General features: G+C 35.2%; 1 protein-coding gene across 7 annotated transcripts in view; it reads right to left on the reverse strand.

The window, feature by feature from the left end:
• ERBB4 (erb-b2 receptor tyrosine kinase 4) overlaps positions 1 to 27,518 on the reverse strand; it is a 1,100,194-nt gene that overhangs the window by 293,679 nt on the left and 778,997 nt on the right. For all 7 annotated transcript variants that reach the window (XM_027590425.2, XM_027590421.2, XM_027590423.2 and 4 more), the window contains exons 6-7: positions 6,588 to 6,706; positions 3,734 to 3,875 (exon numbers count right to left, since the gene is read on the reverse strand). In XM_027590425.2, the coding sequence (XP_027446226.1) occupies positions 3,734 to 3,875; positions 6,588 to 6,706 (261 nt within the window). The remainder of the gene's footprint in view (positions 1 to 3,733; positions 3,876 to 6,587; positions 6,707 to 27,518) is intronic.

Below are 27,518 nucleotides of genomic sequence, written 5' to 3' on the forward strand. Positions count from 1 at the left end.
GATAGTATACATGTCTGTCTCTTTCCCTAAAACAACTCTGTTTAAATATCTCAACCTGAAATAGAATCTACGAACATCCACATCTAATCCAAGGGCAGCGTGTGTTAACAACAGTTAGTCCCTGCTTGACTACAGCACCGCAACCTGAATTGCCCCCAAGATAGAGTGAATTTCTTTTATAGACTTAGGAAACTACATGACATTTAGTTTGTGTTTTTCAATAGTTCCACTTCATTTCACGTCATGATGCAAGTCTGAAGTCTAAAAATACTTCAAGTTACACGAAACACAAATGAAGCTGACGTTGAATTGCCTTGGATCAAGAGAGTGCACTTCATATCCAGGAGGAAATGTTTAAAATGTATTCTGTCTTTCAGTGGAATGCCATAGAAACTGTTCCATAGTTTTATATGAAGAAACAAAATGGAATTTGAAAGGCAGCATTTTAGGAAAGGCATACTACATAAATCAGGAATGTCTGATTACCTGATACATTGGTAAAATATTTATGGCTCCAGTGATCTGAAATATGCCAAGACATTGCCTGCCCCCCAATAAAGAACCCAGATAATTGCATCTAGAGCCTCCCATAGTAAAGGGAAAACACAACGCCTGCTAGGCCACTTTATATATATATATATATATATATATATATATATATATATATATATATATATGTATATATATATATATTTAAGAGTTTTTTTAATTTATTTATTCAACAGAGAGAGAGTGAGAGAGTGAACACAAGCGCAGGGGAGTTGGAAAGGGAGAAGCAGGCTCCCCACGGAGCAGGGAGCCTGACGGGGGGGCTCGATCCCAGGACACCAGGATTATGACCTGAGCCTAAGGCAAATGCCCAACAACTGAGCCATCCAGGCGCCCCGAGGCCATTTTATATTTTAAAGGCAGTATATTCCCTGTCAGGGCATACTGCTTCTGGCCTAATATTCAGTGGTATGGAAGGCTTCCGGCCTTGAAGGGGTCTCAGATCAAGAAAGGCATATGGTACAGGTCCAGTCTGGGATGCAAGCATTTCTGCTACTTGGGTCACAAAATCCAAGAGGTGGGGTGCCTGGGGGGCTCAGCTGGTTAAGCTTCCAACTCTTGGCTTCACCTCAGGTCATGATCTTGGGGTCCTAGGATCCAGCCCTGAGTCGGGTTCCCATGCTCAGAGTGGAGTCTGTTTGAGATTCTTCCCCCTCACTCTCCCTCCTTCTCTGCTCCTCCGCGCTCACACTCTCTTTCTCTCCCTCAAACAAACAAACAAACCCGTGAGGCTTTATGATCTTAGGAGTGTCTGTGGTAGGAAATATGCCATATGGAGTTATGGCAAGTCCCAGCTGGAAAATCCTATCAGAGACCTCTAGGATTCTAGAGCTAATCCATGCCATCTGTAGCATAGAATTATACACCTTTTAATAAACAGCTCCTTAGATGTTTCTGGGTCCTGATAGAGATAGAGCACCTAACCATGGGTCATTGATGGATTTTATAGCCAGAATCGCCCATCACACATCAGGTTTTATTTGAACCATGATGTTATAATGTTGGGCAGGTCCAACAGAATCCACTGTTAAGATGGAGGCAATGCATTTAAGATTGGATATGAGTCCAGGCAGAGGCACAAGTAAACTGCATAAGCAGATAGCCCAGACTCCTTGTGCTGGTACCTCTCCCTCGGCTCATACCTGTGGCTGCATGGGGACCAAGAGAGGGCACTTGTGACAAGCTAACAGAGGGAGGACAAAAACTAAGTTTGGTATGTGGGTGCAAGCAGCTCAAAATGAACGACAGCTGCCCTGCAGCCTCACTGAGGAGGGGACTAGAAAGATGGTAACGAGGAAAAAAATCCTACCAGTGGGCATGGTTCTGGGTAGTTCAAATGATCATTTACTTTGTATGAAAGTGATCTGAGCTTAGAATAAATGTGGATTCATGAGCAGTGGCTTGCCCTGGAGGAAGAAATATTGGAAAATCTGGGATTGAAGGGAGTCTGGGGTAGAGGGATGTGTATGGATTCTTCGGGGTGGGCACAGTGCAATCATTATATTCCCAGTTATCCACCAGGGGGCATCCACCACAGAAAAGGTACATTGCGGAGAATGCATCACAGCCTGTTCCCTTCCTGTTCTTCATCCTTCCTGTCTTCATTCTGAGAATACTCCTTCTTAACAACCTAATCTCTTTCTGAGGCAAACTCAACCTGCAACGAGTGAATGTACTGTATATTATGTAACCATCCTTTCTGCAAGGTCTTTACAGGAATGCCCCATATTTAAACACTTCTACATTTTTGTAGTAATATATGCTAAGTGGAGTAAATACAAATTATAAAGACCCCATATCAGTTAGGTTCAGATTTTGTAGCCAAATGAGTTTCAAAAAATATTTATCTGGAGTTTTTGAATTTTAGAATTCAAGATTAAGGATTGTAGAGCAGTATTTAGGAACTAAATGTCTTTGTTTTTCCAAGATAGTTGCAGTTTAACAAACCATGCCTTATGAGCAGGGCCCTTCAAATATTTGAAATTTACATAGATAAATACCAAAGTGTTTTAAATTAGCCTGTAATTTGTTGATCTAAACTATTCTAAGAAAGGAAATTTAGGAGTTACCATATCTAGAAACTGGGCGTGTAATTTCACAAAATAGTTCTCAGTGTTAAGCCACTTGCCACAAGTTAGGTGTTGAAAGCTTGTATGCATAATTATTCTTTTAACCAATATAAAAATATTTAATAATAATGACTAAAATTGTCATTGTTTCCAAAGACTTGTTTTTATATGCTATCCCTCTGATTCTTATTCCCCATCCTTTTGATCATTATAATAACTCTGGGAGAGAAGAGAACTATGATTATTACCAGCCACATCTTAAAGAGGAGAATACAGAAAACTAAATAGTTCATTTAAAATCACATGAGTAATATGTGGGCAAAGCCAGAACCCACAGCCACTCTCATCCCATGTCCTTTATACTTCTTACTCAGTCACAGGCACAAAATGAAGAAAACCGTAATAGTGGTATGCAGTAGCTTGTAAAACCTTCTTCTTTTAAATGAATATATGGACAAATGTAGTGATTTTTTTTTCCAGTTTTTCCAGTAGATAGAACAATGAAGAAATAATGTCCCATCACTCATTCCAAGCAAAGAAACTGACTGGAGCAAATATGAAGACATATATTTACTGAATTATTGATGAACGCTAAACTGTTTGAATCCTCAGGATGAGCTGTCAATTTTGTAAAGACCGCTAAACATGCCCTTCACATCTACTGTTATTGTTTAAGATTAGATTTGATATTAAAACTATAGTTCTATACATTCTATTACAAATAAGTAATCAGAAAGGATATTAGGTAAACATTCATTGTGATTAGAAGCAGACCTCATTCAGTACAAAGCTTGCTCCTACTTAACTAATCACTTTTCTGAGAAACAGCATCATGTACAAAAACACTGAGGAATAGTGAAAACAGTAAGTTTAGAAGGCAATGACACTACACTCTAACCTCAAACATGTCACTCCTTTGCTGAGACTTTGGACCAATCCCTTGAATTTTTTGAACTGTAATTTCCTTATTAGTGAAATGGTAAGCAACAGTACCCATATCCAAGTAATTCATGATAATGTTGCAAATTTTAAATTACAATAAATGTATATGATTTTGTGGGTGTGTTTTTAAATGATGATCTAATTAATTTGGTTATTCTTATCTTGTTACTTACGTGGGCACTTCTTGACACAAAATGCTCCATATGTATACTTTGCATTGAAGTTATGCTCCAGTTGAAAGGTGGTTGGATTGTAGACAAAAGTTTGGGGACACTGAGTAACACATGCTCCGCTGTCATTGAAATTCATGCAGGCCTACAACATAGCAAGTATTAATTTCATTTAAGAATAGCCTTCATAATACTCGTTAAAGGAACCCTGCTCTAATAGCTGTGTAAGAAGGATGTGTTCTTTACTTATTATATTCATATTTATATACAGCATATGTGTATGTTCTATTCTTATATTTCATAAAAAATATAAAGTTTGACAGCTTTATAGTCAGTAAGTACTTATTTTTAAGTTCAAATTTGTATTGAATGTCGAAAATTTTACAAAACTGTTTTTCCAATGTCAATGAATATACAATCTATACAAAGATATTGATATTCAACTTACCTAGTCTCTACCCAGTAATCTCCAAACTAATAATTGATCTAAATTATTAAAATTAGCTAATAGTGAAAAATTATTTCAACTCACACTATTCAAAGGGTTTATGTTGAGTCTTAAGAGTCTGGCACTAACAACTAACTCCCCAAATCTATAGTCTAGATTTTCCTTAAAGCTGGTGTTTGGAAAAGTTCAGTGCTGTAAGTGACATGGTAAGCACATTCATTGCCGTTGTATAGTAGGAAAACATTGTGATAGATATTTAAACTGGACTTGAAGAAAAGGCTCTGGCAGGTGACCAGTCAAGTGTAAATATGGAGTATGTAATGCCAAAATGAAGAGAAGCAGTCTCTACTTAGCTCACAATTAAATAATGTGCTGCCATTTCCTATATGGTCTTTTTCATAATGCCACACCATTCAGTGAAAGCCATCAAGTTCAAACAAAACAATTTGTTTCTGCTGACTTATATATTTGTATTGAGACCTCAATTTGTTAATATGTTCAAATGCATTTGAGAAGAATTAAAAAACAACTTTACCACCTGAGAGGTATTTGGTATAAAAATAGAATGTATGTCTACGTACATAAAGCATGGCTTTCAAAAGAGTTGATAAACTAATTCTCTTAATTAAACAGCTTAAACCTTCATAGGAATAATTGAAGCCTTGGAAAGTAAGCTAATATGCACTCAAGCTATATTTTATATTTCATCATAAATTGTATGTATGGTTATTAATAAGCACTAATTCATTGTTTCCTCAAAACATTTTCTTCATCAACTGTTTTAGTAAGCACTTTATCACCAATATGACAATTCCCTGATGATGGTCTACTAGATGCATAATCAGAACGAGACTCACTCATGATACATTATTCACTAAGATGACATTTTCCAGGAAGAATCTATTAAAAAGCAATCTACAAAACTCAGTAAGTTTTAATTTATGGCTATAAAACTTCATGTGTCCTCATAATTGCTTTACGAACATACTTTATGCAGGTTGTGCACAGATTGCTTGGCAACAAAGGGACATAAACTAAAGGAATCAAACAAATTTACCTTCCAGACAGAATGCAAAACAACGTAACTTACACCAAGGCCTCGGTCTGGCATTCTTGAACATTCTGTACCAAATGCCAAAGTGGAGTCATTGGACCATCCCATAAAAGTAATGAAATGAGGATTCTGAGACTCACCCAACACTCTGTTCATTATGATAATGGAACCATGAAAACAAATGCAATGAAAAACTTCTAAGTAAAAGTTATGGCTATTGTTGGTGTTTCTTGTTGTTACTGTTTTGGAATTGTTAACACCTGCTCAGCATCCTCGACATCAAGCTTTACTTTGTGTCTGGTGATAGGCAAGGGAAAAGGTCTCACTTCAAGGCCTGCTAAAGCATCTTCCTTAAATTTTTAAAATGTTTCTTTTCTTCTTCACTACTCACTTCTGCAATAGATACTTTTGTTTCACTATAGGATTAGGGTCAACGAATAAAGTTTCTTGTGATGTTAAGAAAATTAAGAAATTGTCTATGTCATAAGAGTTTTTATTTATGTTTTGCTTATTTTCAGAGTTAAGTGTCAATTTGAAAAAATATTCAGTTCTAAATATATATGTGTATTCTTTGGATATTTCAAAATGGGAAAAAGAAAATGAATTTCTGTGTTCATTTTTAACAGCAAAAACAATTTCTTATTTTATGATTTTTAGCTTAAAATGAAAATAATGTCTGTATATGAAATTGTGTTAACTATAGCTCACAGAACTGTTTGTATTCAAAAGAACAGAAAGAACTGTATCAGGTATATTAAAATGTAATTAAAACATGTTCTCAACATGTTTAGAAAAGTGTCCTTTTCTAAAATAAAAATCACACAGATTAGCATATAAATTGCTTTAAGCATGCATTTGTAAATCTTATAAATTATGAATAAAATTAACTTGTAAACAAAATAAACTGGGAAATAGTTAAATTTAAGAATAATCTTGAAATCTATGGTTATAACCTTAAAATTTAAATCCAAGAAATAAAATTCAAGAGCCCCCACTCAGAAAACTCAATTATGCAACAACATAAACAGGTAATCAATGTAAATTTTGGAAGGATGCTATTAGCTTTTAAAAAGATATCTCAATATGTTCCTCTTCACATTCTCTAATACATCTCACCTGTATTGTAAATTACACCAGAAAGACATAATTCATATACAAGAACAGAACAATCCTAGTCAATCAATAGCCACCGAGTGAGGGAATGAATTATAGGAAGGCAGAACATCTTTCTTAATCCTAAAATGATTAATGGTTAAAATGGTTAAACTTGACCTTATTTTAATGTTAAAGAGTCAATGTGCCTAAGTCCAGCCAGGAAGGATGGAGATGGGAAAAGTAGAAGCTCCAAGACTTACAAAGCAGTCTGTGTCCTTCGGTCCTGAGCAGCCCCCAGCACATTCTCTATGACAACAGTCACTGACATAGGGCCCATAGCACCTGCCATCACACTGTTCTGCACACACCGTCCTTGTCACTGTGGAAGACAGAGATGGGACCCTGATCAAAGTCAGTCACCAAGAGAAACTTCTAAGGTGCTTTGGAGTAGCTGAGAAAAGCTGAGCTCTCACATAACAATACTCAACCCACTGTGGATTCAGTTCAGCTAACATTTACCAAATGAAGTCTGCAATAGGTCAAAATCACTGTACAAAAACCTTCAAAATTAATACATACACTTGTTTTTATTTTCTTTCTTGTCCCAGCAAACACTTACAGTGTTTTTCAAAACAATCATACGACTTAGCAGGAAAGAATCAAATTTGAAATAATTGAATGAGGCATTTTGGCAGGCTGCAAAAGATGGAGTCTATCCACAAGGGGCACAGCAAGGTTTTATGACAGAAGATATCCCCGGAAATAATCTAAGCCTTTTAGAGTCAATGAAAAAAGGGAAACAAACTTTTACATGATTCACATTATATCTTACATGATTCATATCAAGCAGATAGATAAATATAGATACAGATACATGTATAGATAACTGGTCAGCAGTAGCATAACTGTTTCTTTTCTTGAGATATAAGTGAAATTTCTACCAAGTTTCCTGTGTAAGGAAGAGAGCAACATCCTCAAAAGAAGGAAAGAAGGAAGGGAAGGAGGGAGGGAGGGAGGGATGTGGCAGAGAGAGACACATTCATAGTAGATGCAACACAAATTTCCATTGGTCTTTTCTTATAATGTCCTTTGATCCAAGCTGACAGCACTATATTAGGGTATGCTTTAGTAAAAATCGGTGCTTTAGGCTAGGCATCAAAATTACACCTTTGAGAGACACTTATTTCACTTATTCCAAAGAGATATTTTTAAAGTATTTAGAGAAATGAATCTTACAGAAGATGTATAGTACATCACATCTTGGCTTCTTTATTTCCACTTCAGTCTGATCTCTTTCCATCTCTCTGACTCGTTCTTCAAAGCTTCCTTCAACTGCTACTATAGCAGCATCTGTCCTTCAAATGACAGCATTCCCCAGAGTTGGTCTTGTCAATTTCTTTGGGTTATGGGCTCATGCCTAGATGAAATCATCCATCCCCTTTGCATACTACCTATAGGTAGATGACATCAGATCCAAATCTGAATTTTATATTGAGCAGTGGTATGTTACCAGCTGCCTGCAGAAGACCCCACTTAGATATCCCAAGATGTATAATAAGGAACGTAACTCACTTTCCCATCTCTACCAATCTGGCATATCTCTCTTTGTTCCCTTCTCTTGATTATTGGTAGCACCATCCCCTCAGTAGCTTAGCTAAAAATTGGGGATGTGTTTTCTCTTTCTCCTTTCCCCTCACCCTCGCTTCTCATACCTAACAAAATTATCAAATAAAATTGCCAAGTAATATTCCTCATTACCGTCCCACCTCTCTACTCCAACTTTGTTTGGGAAAGTAATGTCTAAATGATGACATAGGCTTCTAAAAGGTTTCTCAGATCCCAATTAATCCTCCATGCTGCTCTAAAAGCAATGGCTTGAAAATACAAGCCACTGCCTATAAATCAGTGCTGTTTTGCAAATAAAACTTGTCATCCCTGTACTAAAGGAGTAAACCCTGAGCAAGGGATAAAAGTCCTTCAACAATTAAACCATCTCTATCTTTATTAGCATTTCTCATTGTGCTTCTCATATCCAGCAACACAAAATCACCACTTGTGATTCCTGATTTCTTGTATCATTCCCAATTTTGATTCTCATTGCCTTTTTATAATGCTTTCCTTCATGCTAAAAACCCTTCCTGTCTTCTCTGCCTAGCAAATACTCATCTATAACATCCAGTTCAGATGTCACTTTCTTTCTGAAAACTCCAGATATAGCTCTAGGATGAGATAGTTTATCACTGTTTCTTCTGAACAAGGGAGAAAGTTAATGCAGATTCCACGTGGTCTGACAGTCTAGGCCCAAACCCAAACTCTATTCTTGTGATATGGTCAAGTTATTGAATATCTCTGTATTTCACTTTACCTGCTTTAAGATGGATTTGGTATTTGTATCTATCTAATGGGACTGAAGGTAAACAGAGGTATAGGTGTAAAGTGCTTACCATGGCCCCTGTTAATAGTGGTCAGCAAATGTTACATATTATTATTTCACTTGTCATAATACATTGTATTTTTTTTTATGTTTGCTTCCCCTACTAAACTATTAGAGTAGTTTTTTGAAGTCCATTGTCTTATTTATGTTTTTATCCTTGGTGACTGGTAGTGTTTGGCATTCAGTATATAAGAAAGTAAGTATCCTCTCCAACTAAATAAATCATATATTGCCAATTCAATGAAAGTTATTTGTTGACTGCCTAATGCACATATCAAAGAAAAAAAATATGCAGGGGTGCCTGAGTGGCACAGTTGGTTAAACAACCAACTCTCGGTTTCAGCTTAAGTCGTGATCTCAGAGTCATGATATCTCAGTGCAGAGTCTGCTTAAGACTTTCTTTCCCTCAGCCCTTTCCCACTATGCTTGCTCTCTCTCTCTCTCTCTCTAAAGTAAATAAAAATAAATATTAAAAAAATGCAGAGAGTTAAAGACATAGGGCACTAAAAAATGTAAATAGACAAATATTAAAATACCAAGAAACAGAGCATATCAAAATCCAAATAACAGAATTATTGTTAGTGTCTATTACTAGATTTAAATGCTCCTTAAATTCTGCTATTGATTGCTTCACAATTCCATATTTCCACTTGGATCCTTTTTAATTGAACATGAGTATGATATTCATAAAATAGTGCATAATGTTTAAATATGAACTATATTCTTCTATTAGACATGATTATATTCCTACCTATGTAGTGCAATCAATACAAACATCAAATAGAGTTTAAGCAAAAACAACACTTGGACTCACTCTGTCTTGTTTTTATTTTGTAAAAATAAAGTTATAAGATACTTCTTATCATCTTATAGAAGATTTTGAAAAAGACAAATTTTAAGTCTGGATTTGTGAGTGCATTTTTTTTAAGATTTTATTTATTTATTTGAGAGAGAGAGAGAGGAGGGAGAGGGAGAGAGAATCTGAAGCAGACTCTGAGCTGAGCACAGAGCCCAATCTGGGGCTTGATCCCATGATCAAGAGATAAGGACCAAGAGTCAGATGCTTAATGGACTGAGCCACCCTGGTGCCCCTGTCAGGGCATATTTTGTATTTGCAATTTGGGTAACATTAAATTTTGAAATAATTTCTTTTGTATTTTAATAGAAATTTCTACATAGCAGGCACCTGGGTGGTTCCCTTCATTAAATGTCTGACTCTTGATTTCTGCTTAAGTCATGAACTCAGGGTCGTGGGATCAAGTCCCACCTTGGGCTACCACTTATCGGGGAGTCTCCTTGAGATTCTCTCCCTCCCCTTCTGCCCCTCCCCAGGTGCATATACACTCGTACTCGCGCTCTTCCTCTCTCTCAAATAAATAAATACATCTTTTTTTTAAAGAAATTTCTACATAGTAAATCAATTTGGTCTGTCCATTTACCTTCTTTCGGTTTTTGCTCAAATCTCATTTTCCCAGTGAAGTCAACTTCTGTTTAATCCTGAATCCTTTCCAAACTACTGATTCTTGATGAACACTCCTCTTCTTTTTTTCTTTCTTTATCTTTCTCTCTCTCTCTTCCTCCCTCCCCTTCCTTCCTTCCTTTCATCTTTCCTTTCTTACTCCATCTGACATATTTTACAACTCACTTATTACACAGTATGTTTGTTGGTGTATTCCAAAGTCTAGAACTGTACCTGTCACCATGTAATTTTAATTTATATTTTATATACATTATACATACACAGTACATATACATATACACTACATATATGAAATATACCCAAACAAATTATATCCACTTTTTAACTATTCATATTCCTACATTGGGCTTACATTGATGTTCCTATCTTTCATCCAAGTAGTATATTTATTTAGATATTCTACTTACTAATTCATACTATAAAAAGGAAACACTTTTAATAGACACTTTTTTAAAAAAATAAAATCATATATAATTCCTCTCTTCCGGATTTAAAAAGGCTTTTTTGATGCGCCAAAGTTGCTAATTGAAATAGCAGACATATGTTAAGTAAACAAATTACTAGATTTGAAGTCAGTGTTATCATAGAACAGTCTATTTACTGGCTTTAAGTTGACAGGCTTTGGTCAGCCGGAAATAGCACAAAGTAAGCATTAATAGTTTATAAGTCACACCCTATTTTAATCTTAGACACATATGTCTAAGTGTTCATTTCTAACTCTATGGTGGTTGAGGGTACTATACAAAATGTTTCAGTTTCTCTTCATTTATATACTTTGGTCTTTCCTATCAAATTAGAAAATTAATGTAGATAATATTTATAAAGATAATTAACCATTAATTTATTTTAAAATTATTTATTAAATGTTCACATTAAGATCAATTCTCTGTGACTATACTATTTAAATATGATAATGTTTTAAAATATAATCTAACAGTATAATCTTATGTTTGATAATAATTATGCTCTGAAACTTTAAAAATATGTACATTAAATTATTCATTCATATGTGTTGAGTCAACTGTAAATTGTTCAAAATAGCAATTTTGTCTATCTAGTGATCACATATCACATATTTTTTCAGGACACTTTGATCTTAGATATGCCATTACATTTCAAGAATATGCAAAGAAACATCTCTCTAAAGTCATTACTTTTCAAAATTTTGACTTAAGATATAAATGAGAATTATGGGATTTGCTTCAAAAGCAGTCTATAATTCACTTTAAAAGTAAAAAAGTAAGATACATTCAAGACTAAAAATAGCACTTTTTGCTATCACTGTTTTCACATGCCTTAATTCCAATTGAAAGTTTAGTAAGCATGAAATACATTTAGAAGTGTCTGCTTGACAGGTAACAATATAAAGAGCTAAAAAAACAAATAAGCTTAATCTCTAAATAGTGATGTGACACAGTTAAGAAATATTTCTTCACATTGTTACGTGAGATTTATTTTTAAAAAGAAAACATTCCCTTTGTACAATCTATTTAATGACATTTATTGATTAATAGTACTACTTAATATGAATTAAATACATCAAACTATATTCATATTTTATTATGATGGAAAAACAAAACAAAACAGTTCCTGAAATCAGTGAAATAACTCACTTAGCCTCCATGGGAACATTAACTTATAATTGCTTGCTTATATTAATTTCCACTCCTGCCGGAATATTATTTCATTAGATTCCACCCCTCCCCCATACTTAGTATCCTTCCTAAATTGCTTCATTGGGTGCATTAAAATATTTGGGTCAAATTTTAACTAGCTTATTCATTGATGGTACATCACTAACTGTGATTGTCTAATATAAAAGGTAAAATCTGGGAAGTTAAGATGTTTCTTATATTAGGCTCAGTAAACATGAGATTGGGAAGGGAGGTTCATCCAAAATATGCATAGGAATTGATGGATAAAGCTTAAGGAACCACACATCCCACAGTAAGGGAATACTATTGAGAGAATATCTATCATCTCAAGAAATTAAAGTATTTGTAAGTAGCTTTATCATATCAGCACATCACCAATAAAAACAATGGCATAATTACTTCTTTAAATATAACAATACCATGTTTAAAATTACTCCCTTAGAAATTATTTTATTTAAAGAACTTTGACAATTTATTAATTAAATATTTATTATTGCTTCCTATGAGTTACAAAAAGGATAAAGAACATTCATAAATAATGCAAAACAGAGCACTGACATCACAGTGACAAAACAAAAAGATCTTTGCCCTTTAAAAAATTAAGGTTAAGTTTAAGTAAAGTCTTGATAACTGTCTTCTCCTGATTTTACACTCTGCCACTTTTCTCTTCCCTTCCTTACCTGCTGCTTCTTTCCTCATTTCCTTCATATCCTCAATCTCAGGGCCTTCTGGTTCTGTTCACTTCCTCTACCCAGTGGTTCTGAACCAAGCTGTATAATATTAGAGTATCTAACAGGGTCTTTCAAACTCTAATATGGGAATTCTTGTGTAGATGAAGATTTTGACTTGGTCATTCTCAGTGGGGCCCAAGATTGTCCATTCAAATCAGCTCCCAGGTAATGTCACTGTCTGCTGGTGCACAGACCGCATTTTGAGTAGCAGGATACAGAATACTTAAAAAAAAAAAAAGAAATCTTACCATTTGCAACAACATGGATGGAACTAGAGAGTATTATGCTAAGCAAAATAACTCAATCAGAGAAAAACAATTATCATATGATTTCACTCATTTGTGGAATTTAAGAAACAAAACAGAGGATCATAGGGGAAGGGAGGGAAAAATAAAACAAGATGAAATCAGAGAGGGAGACAAACCATAAGAGACTCTTAACTATAGGAAACAAACTGAGGGATGCTGAATGAGTAGGGGGATGGGGAGATGGGGTAACTGGGTGATGGGCATTAAGGAGGGCACGTGGTGTAATGAGCACTGGGTGTTATATAAGACTGATGAATCACTGAACTGTACCTCTGAAACTAATAATACACTACATGTTAATTAATTAAATTTAAATAAAATTTTTAAAATGCCTGGGAATCATCTAATTCCTATTAAATCAAAATTACCTGCAACATTCTAGGATTTGCCACTTTTAATAAACTCCCCAGGTGATTCCAATATGCAGTCTACAGTTGAGAATCATTACTCTAATCCAGCAAAAATGGGGAAAACTATATAGATTATTTATACCATTTGGTTGATCGACTGACTGTCGATCTTGTCTGAAATTTTACCACACTGACTGACTTCTCGCTTTAACTTCCCATTTGTGTTGTTAAGCCTTCTATCACTAACTGGAAGAGCAAACAAACAAAGCGCTGTGAATTGTACAAGACTGTTGAATCACAGATCTGTACTTCTGAAACAAATAATGCAACATATGTTAAGAAAAAAGAAAAAGAAGAAGATAGCAGGAGGGGAAGAATGAAGGGGAGTAAGTCAGAGGGGGAGATGAACCATGAGAGACGATGGACTCTGAAAAACAAACTGAGGGTTCTAGAGGGGAGGAGGGTAGGGGGATGGGTTAGCCTGGTGATGGGTATTAAAGAGGGCACATTCTGCATGGAGCACTGGGTGTTATGCACAAACAATGAATCATGGAACACTACATCAAAAACAAATGATGTAATATATGGTGATTAACATAACAATAAAAAATTTAAAAAATAAAAAAAATAAAAAATAAATAAAGAGAAAAAAATTCACATGCCAGCAGGTAGGAAGATTTGGGAGGAAGAAAACCTAAAGTGGGAACAGAAATACTGGACTGATTGTGAAGGCAAAATTTCAGAGAGCAAGTATGAGGCTGTCAGAAAACCACTCCTTTCTTTTACCTAACAGATGTCTATGTAAAGAGTATCCTGGACAGCCCCGAATTCCATTGCTAAACACATTTTAAAGCACATTTATTTTATTTTTATTTTATTCTATTTCAATTAGTATTCAGTGACCTGTACCTTTATACTGCCTATACTGTTTCTGTTTATTGACCAGATTTCGACAAACTGTGTCCATGAAACACATTGTGTCCATTAAATAGATAGTGCTTCAATGCAATGGTTTTAATGTTAGGCTGTTTTCAGCCACATACATGGAGGTTTGAACAAGAAGAAAAATGCTTGAGTTAAGGCAGAGGTGATTTGAGTTGGATGGGAAGAAGAATTTATTGACTATTAGAGTGATAAAAACACTGTAATGAGCAACTGAATGGGCTTCTTGAACCTCTATTTGTCAGTATTTAAGGGAAATCTCTTCTGGATGCTTTAGACAGCCACTTAATTAGAGACAGGGGGCTTGATGAAATGCTCTCTAGAGGTCCCCTTTAGTTCTACGATCCAATACTTATTCCCATGAATGGTGAAATTGTGACTAAAAAAATGAACACTCTCTGTTGTGCAACATGTTTGTAGAAGGCTACTGTCATCCAGCTATACTTCAAATGAAACAAATAAAGCCCATGGACCATCCAAGAATACATATTACTTCTAGAGAGTGCTGAAATGTGCAGAAAATCAAGTTTAATGAAACTAACACCAAACTATACAACACTATTCATTTTCCCAAAGGAGAACAATTGGACACGTCTGTGTGTCCAGTGTCAGGTAGACTCTAAGAATCACATAGGAAAATTTAAAATAAAAATGCCTGTTCTCCAACACTGTGATTTAGTAAGTCTGGAAAAGAGGCCAGATAATTTTTTTTTTTTTTTTTGCTTCTTATTGGGAACCCTAAAGTTTTTACAAGCAGCCTTGAAAACCCAACAATTCAAAACCTCTGCTCTAAGACTTCTTCCCAGTGAGAGGTTACCCCAGGAAGGGTAAAGCATTATTTAGATGGGAAAGGAGAGGTGGAAATGGGTCTTAAACTGCTGCTTCCTGTCTCACACTAGCTTGATCACAGAATGATGAAACCAATAATTGTTGCCACACAGACTGAGCCCTCAAGATACACAAGGCTATATCCTGATTTGGACAGGGGAGAAATTTGTACTTTAAGGATTTATCAATTATTTTAATCAACAACATACAGCCTAAATATTGAAAAAGGCTCTTAGGGAAGGTATTTAATTATTATTATTTTTTTTAATAATGGAACCTAGCAAAACAGAATTATATATATATATATATATATAATTATAAAGTGTCTAGGCTTTCCAAACTATCACAAGCATACCCATTTTCACATCACAGAAGAAAATGTAATTGATTATCTTTTATTCCTAATTCCTAATTAGTCAGAACTAGCTAGGCCATACCATGATGTATACACTCCCTCAGGTAACATAATGGTTTAATCTTAAGTGCACTAACTGCCATAGTTCACCTGAAAAATATAGCAGATACCCACAAAGCCATTACTGAAATTGACATTCAGAGTCTGTTAATAAAGTATGCCCAGATTTTGGAAGCTACTAATCAGGTTTGACCCTTGTCTCAGATAAATCCCTGGTGGTCCATGGGCTATGACATGATAATTTTGTTAGTTGTGTTAAATAGGAAAAGAATCTTGTCTAATCCATTCTTCATCACTAGCTGCTTTATTCATTTATTTAATGAAGTTTTACTCAAACTATTTTTTAAAGACATGCTCAGTGATTCATTGAGGGACCTTAAAACTAATTTTAAAATACACTCTTGGCCACCAGGGAAATTCTCCCCTCTTAATTGGTTATTAACATCACCAAAGTTTGAGTCAGAATTTGAAAAACCAATGGTACCCTATTACCTTAATTATAAAAATATTCTTGAAAACAAGCATGAGTTCTTTGCATATACCTCATAAGACTATATATATAGGTTTCAAAATAATAAAGGAAGCATATGAATCTGCATAAGAAAACCACAGTGTTCTAACAAATAATTTTTACATTAGAATTAAAGGCTACACCTTGCATCACACAAATAAATGATATGTTGTCATAATCATAATAGACCACCTGTCTCTACAGCCAGACTTAACAAAAATACAACAAAACAAATCAAAAGCTACCTTTTTTTGCTTATCTTAGTATATCAGGATAAGTATGTCCTTATCCAAAATATCAATGAATGGGAACAAAGATAACCTCTCCTACTCAATAAACACCTGGATGAGTTTCCTTCTCAAGCTGAGGTGGGGGGGACGTTGTCAATTTTGTGATGAAAATAATCACAAAATATTAAAATGGAAAAGACAGAGCCACACATCAGATAAACAATGAATAAATAGATTTGCTGATCTAATGAATGCTATCTAGTCTAAATCTCTCATTTTATTGATGAGAAAACTGAAGTTGAAATAATCAGATTTGCCAGTGGACAAATCCAAAATAATGTCCATCCATCTCTAAGAGATACGCCTTCAGAGTTTTCCAGGCAGTTTCTAGTTTGTTCACATCACAACAGAGCCCATGTTTAATAATCAATTTGGGAATTTAAATGCCAAATGATGCTGAAATGCTAGAAGAAATATTGCATTTAATAGTACTAGAAAACTCAAAGCTATCCTCAGCTAAATTAATGTGCCCCTTTCTAATGTCAATTTTTTTTTGTTTTTCATCCAAATTCACACTCATTCACTTTGTTTCTGTCTCAAATAAAGGGATGCTCTTTTTCCTGTTTTAGGTTATTCCCGAGCCCTAGGTTGCCCAGTCCCATAATGTTCAAGGCCAAATTATTGCATTGGGAATTATTTATATTCTTTTATAATTAATGCCTTTCTTTACTGGCCATTTCTTCAAGGCCAATCCTCAAGATTCTCATATTTAAAATAGGTTAAAAAAGTAATACTCCGTTTACCTCATGCTCTTCATTACCCTCAGAAAGCCAAGCATTTTTCAAGAGTCATCTATAACACATATTTTTCAATACCTCTCAAATATCTATGCCCAGCCCTTCTTCACAATATCTCTAAATATCTCACCTGAGTTTCTAATTAGTAACTGATTGTTTATTGGGTAGTTCTACTTGAATGAATCAGTGATATTTAAGACTTACAAAGGGCATAGCTAGGCTCCCTTATTTTCTCTCTCAATCCAGCCACAAGACTATTCTACATAATCAGTCTCAGTGACTATTTCTGTCACTGATTCAATTGCTCCAAATCAAAACATGGAATTCATCCCAAATTTCTCCTCTCTTTTCCCTCATAGCCAAATCAGTTGGTTACCAAGCCTTATTATAAATTCTATCGTCTATCTCTTAAATTGCCTCCTTCTCATCCTTGTTCTTTGTACGGCATGTTCTAGACCCTTTTCTCTGCTCATCTGATGTCTATACATTCTTCAAGTATCATCTCAGTAAAAATCTCCTTTACTAACACTTCACCAAATCCCTTACCTCTAACCCCTTACCCTACATCTCCCTTCCCCTTCCTTCTTGGTGATCTTACTTCATGTCATACAGACTTCTGTTTTAGCACTTACCCATTGTATTGTAGGTTGGCAGAACAAGTTAATTATCCCTCTGTTACAGATGAAGAAGTTAACATTTAAAAAAAATTAACTAGCCTATCTTAGGTCACAGAATAAGTTATTATTAAGTAAGGTTTTAAGTTAGTTTCCAGACTCCTATATACCTTCTTTAATATGGTTACATTAAAACCCTCAAACAATAGGTGTCTAAATTTAAAGACAAAAGGAGGTAGGGGTGGGGTGGAAGGAAAATAGTTTCAGAAACTATTCCAAATACAACACTGAATAACTAAAATGAGCTACACAAATCTGCTTTACATTCCTGAAAAATAATTTGTTTTGGAGTCATTTTAACTAACAACACAATTATGAGTGGTGAGTAACAAAAACTAAGATATTACACAAATACTCTTAAAGCTTATAGCAAAAGCCATAGACATAAGATTTTTATATTTCGCATTTTAAAATCTCTTATATGAGTTCAACCTACTGATTTTACAGAGGAACAAAATGAGGCCAGCTGGGGCCAATATTCAAGTCCATATCTCAGTAATAAAAAAAATAATTTTGGAGTGGAACTACCTAGAAGAGTTGCACCAGAAATACTTTAAGCATATAAGGAAGATTGTTTTCAAAATATTACTTTTCATCATATAGAACATATTTTTGAGATTTTGCTAAAAAGATCATGTCTACCTAAAAGTTAAATTATACTTCTTTGCAGTGTCTTTTAAAAAAATTGCTGTTGTTTTGTTTTGTTTTTAAATCACAATTTAGAGTACAAAAAAATAAAACAAAACATTTTTATTTCATGGCTCAGTACCCATATGCATGATGAAAAGTTTTAAGAAATTATATTAACTCTAACTATGTGCAAAGCATTTTGATCCTGTCTTTTTTTATTCTACTCTAATCTGGTCTATTCATTCTAATCTAACTTATTTCAATACAAATTTAATGTTGGGTAGGGACCACTGAAGGATTTTACAATCCATTAATAATGACAACCAGTAGTTTGAAAAAGCATTGCTCAACTGCATAAACAAAGGTCAAAGTAGGAAATTAGAGAAAATGGTCCTAGCATTCCTTTTACATATGTGAGGCTAACTGGCCTTCTAATGAATTGAGGAACTTAGAGCCACGGGAGATGAAATTTCCTTTTTTGAAGTTTTAGCATGCCAAAGCCCATGAGGGTTTATTTTATTTCCACCATCACAGCTGGAAATTTGGGGTAGCTAAGTCTGAATTTCTCCTATATGACACTATGTTAAACTGTGAGCCAGTATAAAACAACACCTGGGATCCTCTTTGAGCAACATATTTAGAGAAAATAATACATTATATATATTAAATAAAGCTTTTTAAAATAAAGCTTTTTATTCATTATTAATATACTATTAAAATAAATTACAATCTCTATGATGTGGGCAAAACTGGGCATTCCCCCCAATCTTTCTAAAGTTTTATAATAAAGAGGGTATAATCGTTTTATTCTATCCTTTTAAAAAATTCTGGAATTACATAAGCAATACACGTTTTTAGATAAATGTAAATACAGATTTAAGTTTTTTAGAAAATTATTTATTTTCTGAGCAATAACCAATGCTAACTTTTGGGTGTCTATATATTCTTTTCGTAAAGATTTTATTTATAATGAGAGAGAGAATGAATGAGTAGGGAGAGTGGCAGAGGGAGAGAGAGAAGCAGACTCCCCATTGATCCCAGCACATTGGGATCATGACCTGAGCCAGAGGAGACGCTTAACTGATTGAGCCACCCAGGTGCCCAGGGTGTCCATATGTTCTTGACCTCCTTGTTACAGTTTTATGGTAGTATAAATGGAGTTAAAAGAGAACAAAAGACACAGCCAAAAGTAATTTGAGACATTAATCAAGATTTTTCTGTCCCCATACTTTCATTCTCACTAGAAATTAACATTCTTTTTTAATTTCAACAATCTAAAAGTGAAAATACCTATCTTTTATATCATGGATTATAAGTGAGGTAAACCATTCTTACAAATTTCCTGTATAAATTTTTAATTCTTTTTAATTTATCAAAAATATTTTGTTTTAATAAAAAAACCTACTATTATGTAGTTAAAATGATATTTTTCTTCTTTTAAATCTGTTATGTTTAAAAAGACCTTCATCATCCCATAATTTTTTTCTAAATTTTTTTAGTACTTTCAACTATTTCTTGCTTTTTATACATTTAGTCTATAATCCATCTATAATCCTTATTCTATCTCATGCCTTTTAAACTTTTTTTTTTAAGTAGGCTCCACACCTAACATGGGGCTTGAATTCACGACCTGAGATCGAGTCACATGATTAGCCAACTGAGCCAGCCAGATGCCCCCAAACTTTTAATGTACAACTCATCGCATGTCTTTTGTTTTATGGTAGGGATCTAACTTTATTTTATTACATACTGTGAACCACTTGTTCCAACGCTACTTATCGAATAATCTATGTTTTGTCACTTTTTTCTAAAAAAAAATGCCAACTTTATAAAAACTAAATTACTATATAGATTTTAGTCTCCATTTGGACTTTCTATTAGATTCCATTGAGCCAATTCTATTTTGAAATAATACCATACTATTGATTTAAAAAGATACAGCAAGCTAAAAATGGAGCCCAGTTGCTAAGCCCCATGTCAGCAAACCAGGACTTAAAACCTAACCTAATTGCAGTTTCGATCCTCCAGGAGCATGATCTTTAACCAGTCAACATGGAATCACCTGGGACAGCATTAGTGCAATAATCTGCCTGATAGACCCCTCCATTCTCCTTAGGAAAGCATCCTTGCCTGAAACAATGCATTCTTTGCCAATAGTTTCCTTCTTTCCACCCCTTTTTTTGCCTTTAAAAACCTTTTCTACAGCTCCGCAGAGCTCCTTTCTATTGTTAGATGGGATGCTGCCAGATTCATGAATTAGGGAATAAAGCCAATTTGATCTTTAAATTTACTTTAGTTTAATTTTTGTTAACAGATTTGGTGGCAGCAGCAGGATGGAAGGAGACTGCTGACAGCTTTGGGAACAACAAGAAACACAGGGTGGTATCCCGTGAACACTCTGAATTCACTGTCTTTCTCACTGTTTCCTAAGGCCGTGGCTACGTTCCTTCTAGGTTCACAGCTCCACTGTCTTTGCAAGGAGCTTCCGATTCTAATTGGCTTTCCAATCCAGGGCAGGTCAGCTTGAACTGGAGCTAAGGCTCTAGCTTTTCAGACCAGGTTTTTTAATGGGAAACTCCCACGCCTTAATTCTGTCCCAAGATCCACAAGGGAACTGTTCGGGGCAATGCACAGTTCACATCCATGCTGAGCCCCCATTGCACAGTCTGCAATTGTTGAGGTCTGCTGATTCAATTCTTTCCCGGGTCGGAGGTTCCATAGAGGTTGTTGGTAGGGCACACAAAGCCTTCTCTTGGCCAGGACATAGTACCATCTCTTGGTTACTGCTGATATATCAAGGTATACATGTTTGTTTGCCTTGTTTTTGTGTAGGTAAAAGCTATTGCTAATAGGGTTTTTGGAGACCAAAAAGCTGTGAAAATTGGTGGGCATGGGTTGAGCACTTAAGAATTGTTAGGGTGCTCGCCACCAACCCAAAGACTTCTGTGTTAGAATAAGTTGGCCACAGAACAAGTTAGATTGATGGTAGGTCAATCACCAAATTCAAGACAATTTCTGTGCAGAAAGGTACACTGTAAAACACTGCACAATCCCAAATCCAATAGCTCAAGTCCTTTAGGTATTAGTTTGGCTCGGAGAAATCCAAAGACTTAGCTAATGGGATCCTTAAACTCTAAAGAGTCAAGTGCACAACCTTCAGTATACCTGCTTATTTTATATCTAAGAATTATGGTCCTGGAGGCTATAAATACAAAAACAGCAATATCTTACTAAGCTTGTTTCATGTCATGGAAATGTATCTTCTCAGTAACCCTCATATTGACAGACTCCAAAATATGACCAGACAGAAATGTGGGTTGAACTCCATCTGTGGCTAGGGTCCGACCAGACTTCTGCCATCCCTCAGGGGAATGACAATACCCATTAGAAGGGATGTTTCAATTAGACAAGATCATTCATTTAGGAAGTGTACTTAAAAGTAAGAGTTCCAAATTAAACAAATCCTTAGGAATGGAATAACTATTTTAGTTGGTATGCAGAAGCTTCCAAAAGGCTTCAAAAATTCCAAAATAGTGTCATTAAAAGTAAAACTGCAAAAAGCTAATGAAAAACTAGACACAAGAGGCATCTAAAACAAAAGATTATATGACTGTCATAACTTTTACTGCTGCCCTCTATCTTCCTTTATTCAAGTAGCCATTCTAGTAATCCTATGTCTGAACTCTATTTGCACTCTGAAGAGACTACAAGACCATAAGCAAAAGTTCACCACATTAATGGCTTTATGGGCTGCTCCCGGAGCTGATGAGACTCTGAGGAATTTTCTGCTAACCTGCTACATTTACTCCCTTAAACAGCCAAGGGGAAACTAAATTAAAATTAATTTTAAAAACACTGCCAAATTCTGGTAAATATCAGAATTACATGCTTCACTTTAAACTGCACTCAGAACCCACAGATGGGATCCTGGAAAAATTGGCAGAGGTCAGCTAAGGGTGAGAATTCTTACCACAGTCATCTCCCTCATATCTCTGTCTGTAGTACCCTGTAGATAGGGGAAAATAAAATATCTTTTGTATCCTCTTGGGGACACCTCTTGAGTCCAAGTGGTCATTCAATACTGCCAGATATATTTACTGTTTGTCCTGGCTGAAAACTGACAAGATATTTAAAAGAAATGTTTAAATACTTCTGTGGTCACAAGTTGGCCAAATTGGAAGCTGATATTCAGAGCCCATTAAGAATTCTTTTTTCTTAGGGCTTCTTCCCTAATCAAATTGAAGGTAACATAGTTGGATGTGTAGATCAACCTATAATGTCCTTTAAGCTGCAATCCAATTATTTTTTTAATTTTATTTTATTATGTTATGTTAATCACCATACATTACATCATTAGTTTTTTTTAAAGATTTTATTTATTTATTTGAGACAGAGAATGAGAGAGAGAGCGAGAGAGAGAGAGAGAGAGAGCACATGAGAGGGGGGAGGGTCAGAGGGAGAAGCAGACTCCCCGCCGAGCAGGGAGCCCGATACGGCACTCGATCCCGTGACTCCAGGATCATGACCTGAGCTGAAGGCAGTCGCTTAACCAACTGAGCCACCCAGGCACCCACATCATTAGTTTTTGATGTAGTGTTCCATGATTCATTGTTTGCGTATAACACCCATTGCTCCATTCATTAGGTGCCCTCTTTAATACCCATCACCAGGCTAACCCATCCCCCCCACCCCCCTCCCCTCCAGAACCCTCAGCTTGTCTCTCCAATTCTTTGAAGAGTTAGAATGAACTTCCTTATCTTACAAATCTTTACAAAACTAGAAATAAAGCACTTGAAGCAATTCAAAGTTCACATATTCCTTTTTAGGAGTACCAAAACCTCCCCTATTTATCTCAAAAGGCTTGTAAATATTGGCTTTAGGAAAACCTTCTTAGAGAAACTTGAATCCCTTCCCTGTGCCTTTTAGATTTAAATGTTAACTCTTACCTAGACCATTCCCCATTCCTAAGACTAAAGAAAAAAAAATGGAGAAAAGAGGCTCTTTAAAAATACAAACTGGGGCACCTGGGTGGCTCAGTCGTTAAGCGTCTGCCCTCGGCTCAGGTCATGATCCCAGGGTCCTGGGATCGAGCCCCACATCCGGCTCCCTGCTCAGCAGGAAGCCTGCTTCTCTCTTTCCCACTCCCCCTGCTTGTGTTCCCTCTCTTGCTTTGTCTCTCTCTGTCAAAAAATAAATAAAATCTTAAAAATAAATAAATAAAAATAAAAATACAAACTGCTATACAGCTTCCACAAGATTACTTGTCTTATTCTTAGGATTAATTAAGATTCAAATCTTAAGTGACTTCTCCACAAATATTAGTAATAAAGAGCTTTAGCCATAGAAGGTATAAGATCTCTGTTTACGTCTGTCTGTGTGTTTAATGAGCCCCTATACATGTGTTATAGAAGTGTAGTATTTTTCTACCTCTAGAGTGTATTACCAAAGTTAATTTGTAAAAAAGCCTATTTAATTGGCTTAAACAAACAAGCACTTACATAAATTTAGTATTCAGAAAAATTCTCAAAAATAGAATAGAAACTTAATCCAAATGAATTTCAGATTCATGTGATCTGGGAAAATATTTGGTATTAAAGCCAGTTTGAGTTTGCTGAGTTAATTAAAACAGGCATGTCTTTGGAGTTATCAGCATTAAATATAATACCTTTATCCTATCTAGGCTTACTTAAGGTCAATTAAGTTCATGTAATCTCTTACTAAGTTTATCAGCAAGAAAAATAGCTTGAGGGACGCCTGGGCGGCTCAGTTGGTTAAGGGACTGCTTTTGGCTCAGGTCATGGTCCCAGGGTCCTGGGATCGAGCCCCGCATCGGGCTCCCTGCTCCGCTGGAAGCCTGCTTCTCCCTCTCCCACTTCCCCTGCTTGTGTTCCCTCTTGCTCTCTCTCTCTCTCTCTCGCTCTCTCTGTCAATTAAATAAATAAACAAAATCTTAAAAAAATAGCTTGAGATGAGGGCTGACTTTGCCTACTGTATCATAAAGTTTTATGGGTAGTCTAAACATAATTGTTAAGAACAAGTAAATTAAATAGATAAAAGTAGGATAAAAAGTTTTGGGGTGAGCTTTTTAAATAGTTTCCCCAAATATTTTGGTAACCTGAAACCTTAAAGTCTGCTAGGTTATATTAAATGATAAGTTCAATCCTCTGAATATCCAGATTATTTCCAAATAAGATAAAATTTGAACACTAATTACTGAACATAGGTTTATCCTTATTTTTTTTTTTTTGGCTTCCTTTTACAAAGGAATTAAAACTATTTGGGTCTATTAGTGTGTTTTATGACATGCTGAGAAATTTTCAATGAGAAGGCACATTTCTAGAAATTATAAAAGTATGTCTGCCAGTCCATAGAATGTTAATGTAAAAGACCATTTATAATCTCTTATTTCTTAGTTTTCACTAGAAATTAAAGTATTCCAAGGGTTAAAATTCTAATATATATATAATGAAAACTACTAGAAATAATAAGGGAAAGGAATTTTACAGGTGTCAGGACTGGCTAAAACTAAAATGAATTTAATTAAGTAAATGAGTTTTAATATCAAAAGGAAACTGGTACAAAATTATAATTCAGTTTTCTTTCTGTTAAGAGGACAAAGTTTTCTTGTACTATTGGTCTATTCTTGATAAAAGACTGTAAAGGTTTTTCTTTACCTTTTATTTTTATTTTTTTTTTTTAAGATTTTATTTATTTGACAGAGAGAGACACAGCGAGAGAGGGAACATAAGTTCAGAGAGGGAGAGAGGGAGAAGCAGGCCTCCTGCCGAGCAAGGAGCCCGATATGGGGCTCGAACCCAGGACCCTGGGATCATGACCTGAGCCGAAGGCAGACACTTAACGACTGAGCCACCCAGGCGCCCCTTTTCTTTACCTTTTAAAGTAATATGTCTAGAAAACAAGGATTCTGTGTTTTGTCAAAATAATTTCCTGTGTCGTTTTTATCAGGTGTTTGATTATGTTAAGAAGAAAAAAGAATCTACCCTATTAAAAGAGCTAAAGTAGTTTTTTTTTTTTTAACCAACTATTTAACTTTTTGTATTTGCCTGCAAAGTCTTTAATTGTCACTGTGTTTAAGTGGGAAACTAAGTATTGTTTTATGGTGACCTATGTTCCTATTAGACCAACTGTTTTAAAACTTTCTGGTATTTTATAAACAACAAGTGTTAGTGAGGATGTGGAGGAAAAGGAACCCTCTTGCATTTTTGGTGGGAATGTAAACTGGTGTAGTCACTGTGACAAGTGGAGGTTCCCCAAAAAAGTTAAAAATAGAACTATCCTACAATCTAGTAATCATACTCCTGGGTATTTACCCCCAAAATACAAAAACACTAATTCAAAGAAACACATGCACCCCTATGTTTATAGCAGCATTATCAACAATAGCCAAAATTATGGAAGCAGCCTGTGTCCACTGATAGATGAATGGATAAAGAAGATGTGACATATATATTATAAAATATTATTCAGCCATAAAAAAAGAATGAAATCTTGCCATTTGCAATGACATGGATGGAACTAGAGAGTATAATGCTAAGTGAAATAAGTCAGAGAAAGACAAATGCCATGTGATTTCACTCATATGTGGAATTTAAGAAACAAATGAGCAAAGAAAATAAAACAAGGACAAACCAAGAAACAGACTCTTAACTATAGAGATCAAACTGATGGTTACCAGAGGGGAGGTGGGTGGGGGGATGGGTCAAATAGGTGCTGGGGATTAAAGAGTCCTCTTACAATGAGCAGAGGGTGATGTATAGAATTATTGAATCACTATTTTGTATACCTGAAACTAATGTAACACTGTGTTAGCTATACTGAAATTAAAATAAAAGCTTAAGAAATAAGAAATTAATTAAAAGATAAACTTTTTGGTATTTTTGACAAAATTCCCCCAAATCAAATTCTAAATGAAGTCTTTTTGCTTTAGAACTAACTTTGGGGGGGGGGCACCTGGGTGGCTCAGTCGTTAAGCGTCTGCCTTCGGCTAAGGTCATGATCCCAGGGTCTTGGGATCAAGGCCCGCATCGGGCTCCCTGCTCCACAGGGAGCCTGCTTCTCCCTCTCCCACTCCCCTGCTTGTGTTCCCTCTCTTGCTGTCTCTCTCTCTGTCAAATAAATAAATAAAATCTTTAAAAAAAAAGAACTAACTTTGGGATTTTCCATAGGGTCTCTGGAACATGTCAAAAGATTTATTTTCTCTCTTTATAAAAAGGGTCATGTTAAACTAATTAGGCTTATTTGATATGCTAAATCGCATGGGAAACATCGTCAAATAAGCACCACAAAGCCTTCTTTATGTTGTGTTTGTGTCGGTGTATGTTATACATCTTCCAGAAAATATGAAATTCTTGGAAATCTGATATGTCCTGGTATAATGTTATCAGTCATATTTTGTTATTATCTTAAAAGGCGTTGTGTCATAGAAATAACCAAATTTTCTTGTCAATTTCATGAAAATGAACTCTCATCAGATCTTTAATAATGGGTATTTTTAAAAGTCTTTTGTCATTTACAGACAGTTATTGTTTTACTCAAATGCTTTTGCAAAACTCTTCCTGTAAAAGCACTTCATCTTCAAGGAGATTCATGGAAATGATTTTTTTTAACTAGTTCATGTTTTTGGTAACTTTAAGATCATAAAACTGAACTCAGGGTAAGAATTTCCAGAACTAATGGAAAAACTGGATTCAAGCAGAACAAGCGTTAACATCATGGGACTGAATGAACTGATGAGGACTTTTTATCTGAAACATTGCTGGTTCTTTAATGTTTTGTTTTTCCAGATTTTAAGAAACCTTTTTCTCTTTTCTCTTAAGCTATCAATTTGGTAAGGTATACCTTTGTGAACAAAGATGAGACATTTACTTTTCCTCCCTACCTGATCCCTCCAGAATTAGAAAACTCTTGAGCATTCTTTTCATGGCAATATTGTTAGTTATTTGCATGAGTTCAATGAGATTCTGTTCCCTTTGTAACAGGATTGATTATATCACCAAAGCTTCACTAGAATGTCATATTTGAAATAGATATGCATAGACTCAGGCTGACCAGACAGTTTTAAGGAACTGAGATTGACTTTACCGAGCCAGTAAAGCCCCTTGGAAAAATCAGTCTTGTACCTTGCTTATAAGGTTCCAGCAAAGCAATCTTAAAAAGAGCTTATATGGTCAGTCACTATCTTGCCA

This window comes from Zalophus californianus, chromosome 3 (assembly GCF_009762305.2).
Source record: "Zalophus californianus isolate mZalCal1 chromosome 3, mZalCal1.pri.v2, whole genome shotgun sequence".
NCBI lineage: Eukaryota > Metazoa > Chordata > Mammalia > Carnivora > Otariidae > Zalophus > Zalophus californianus.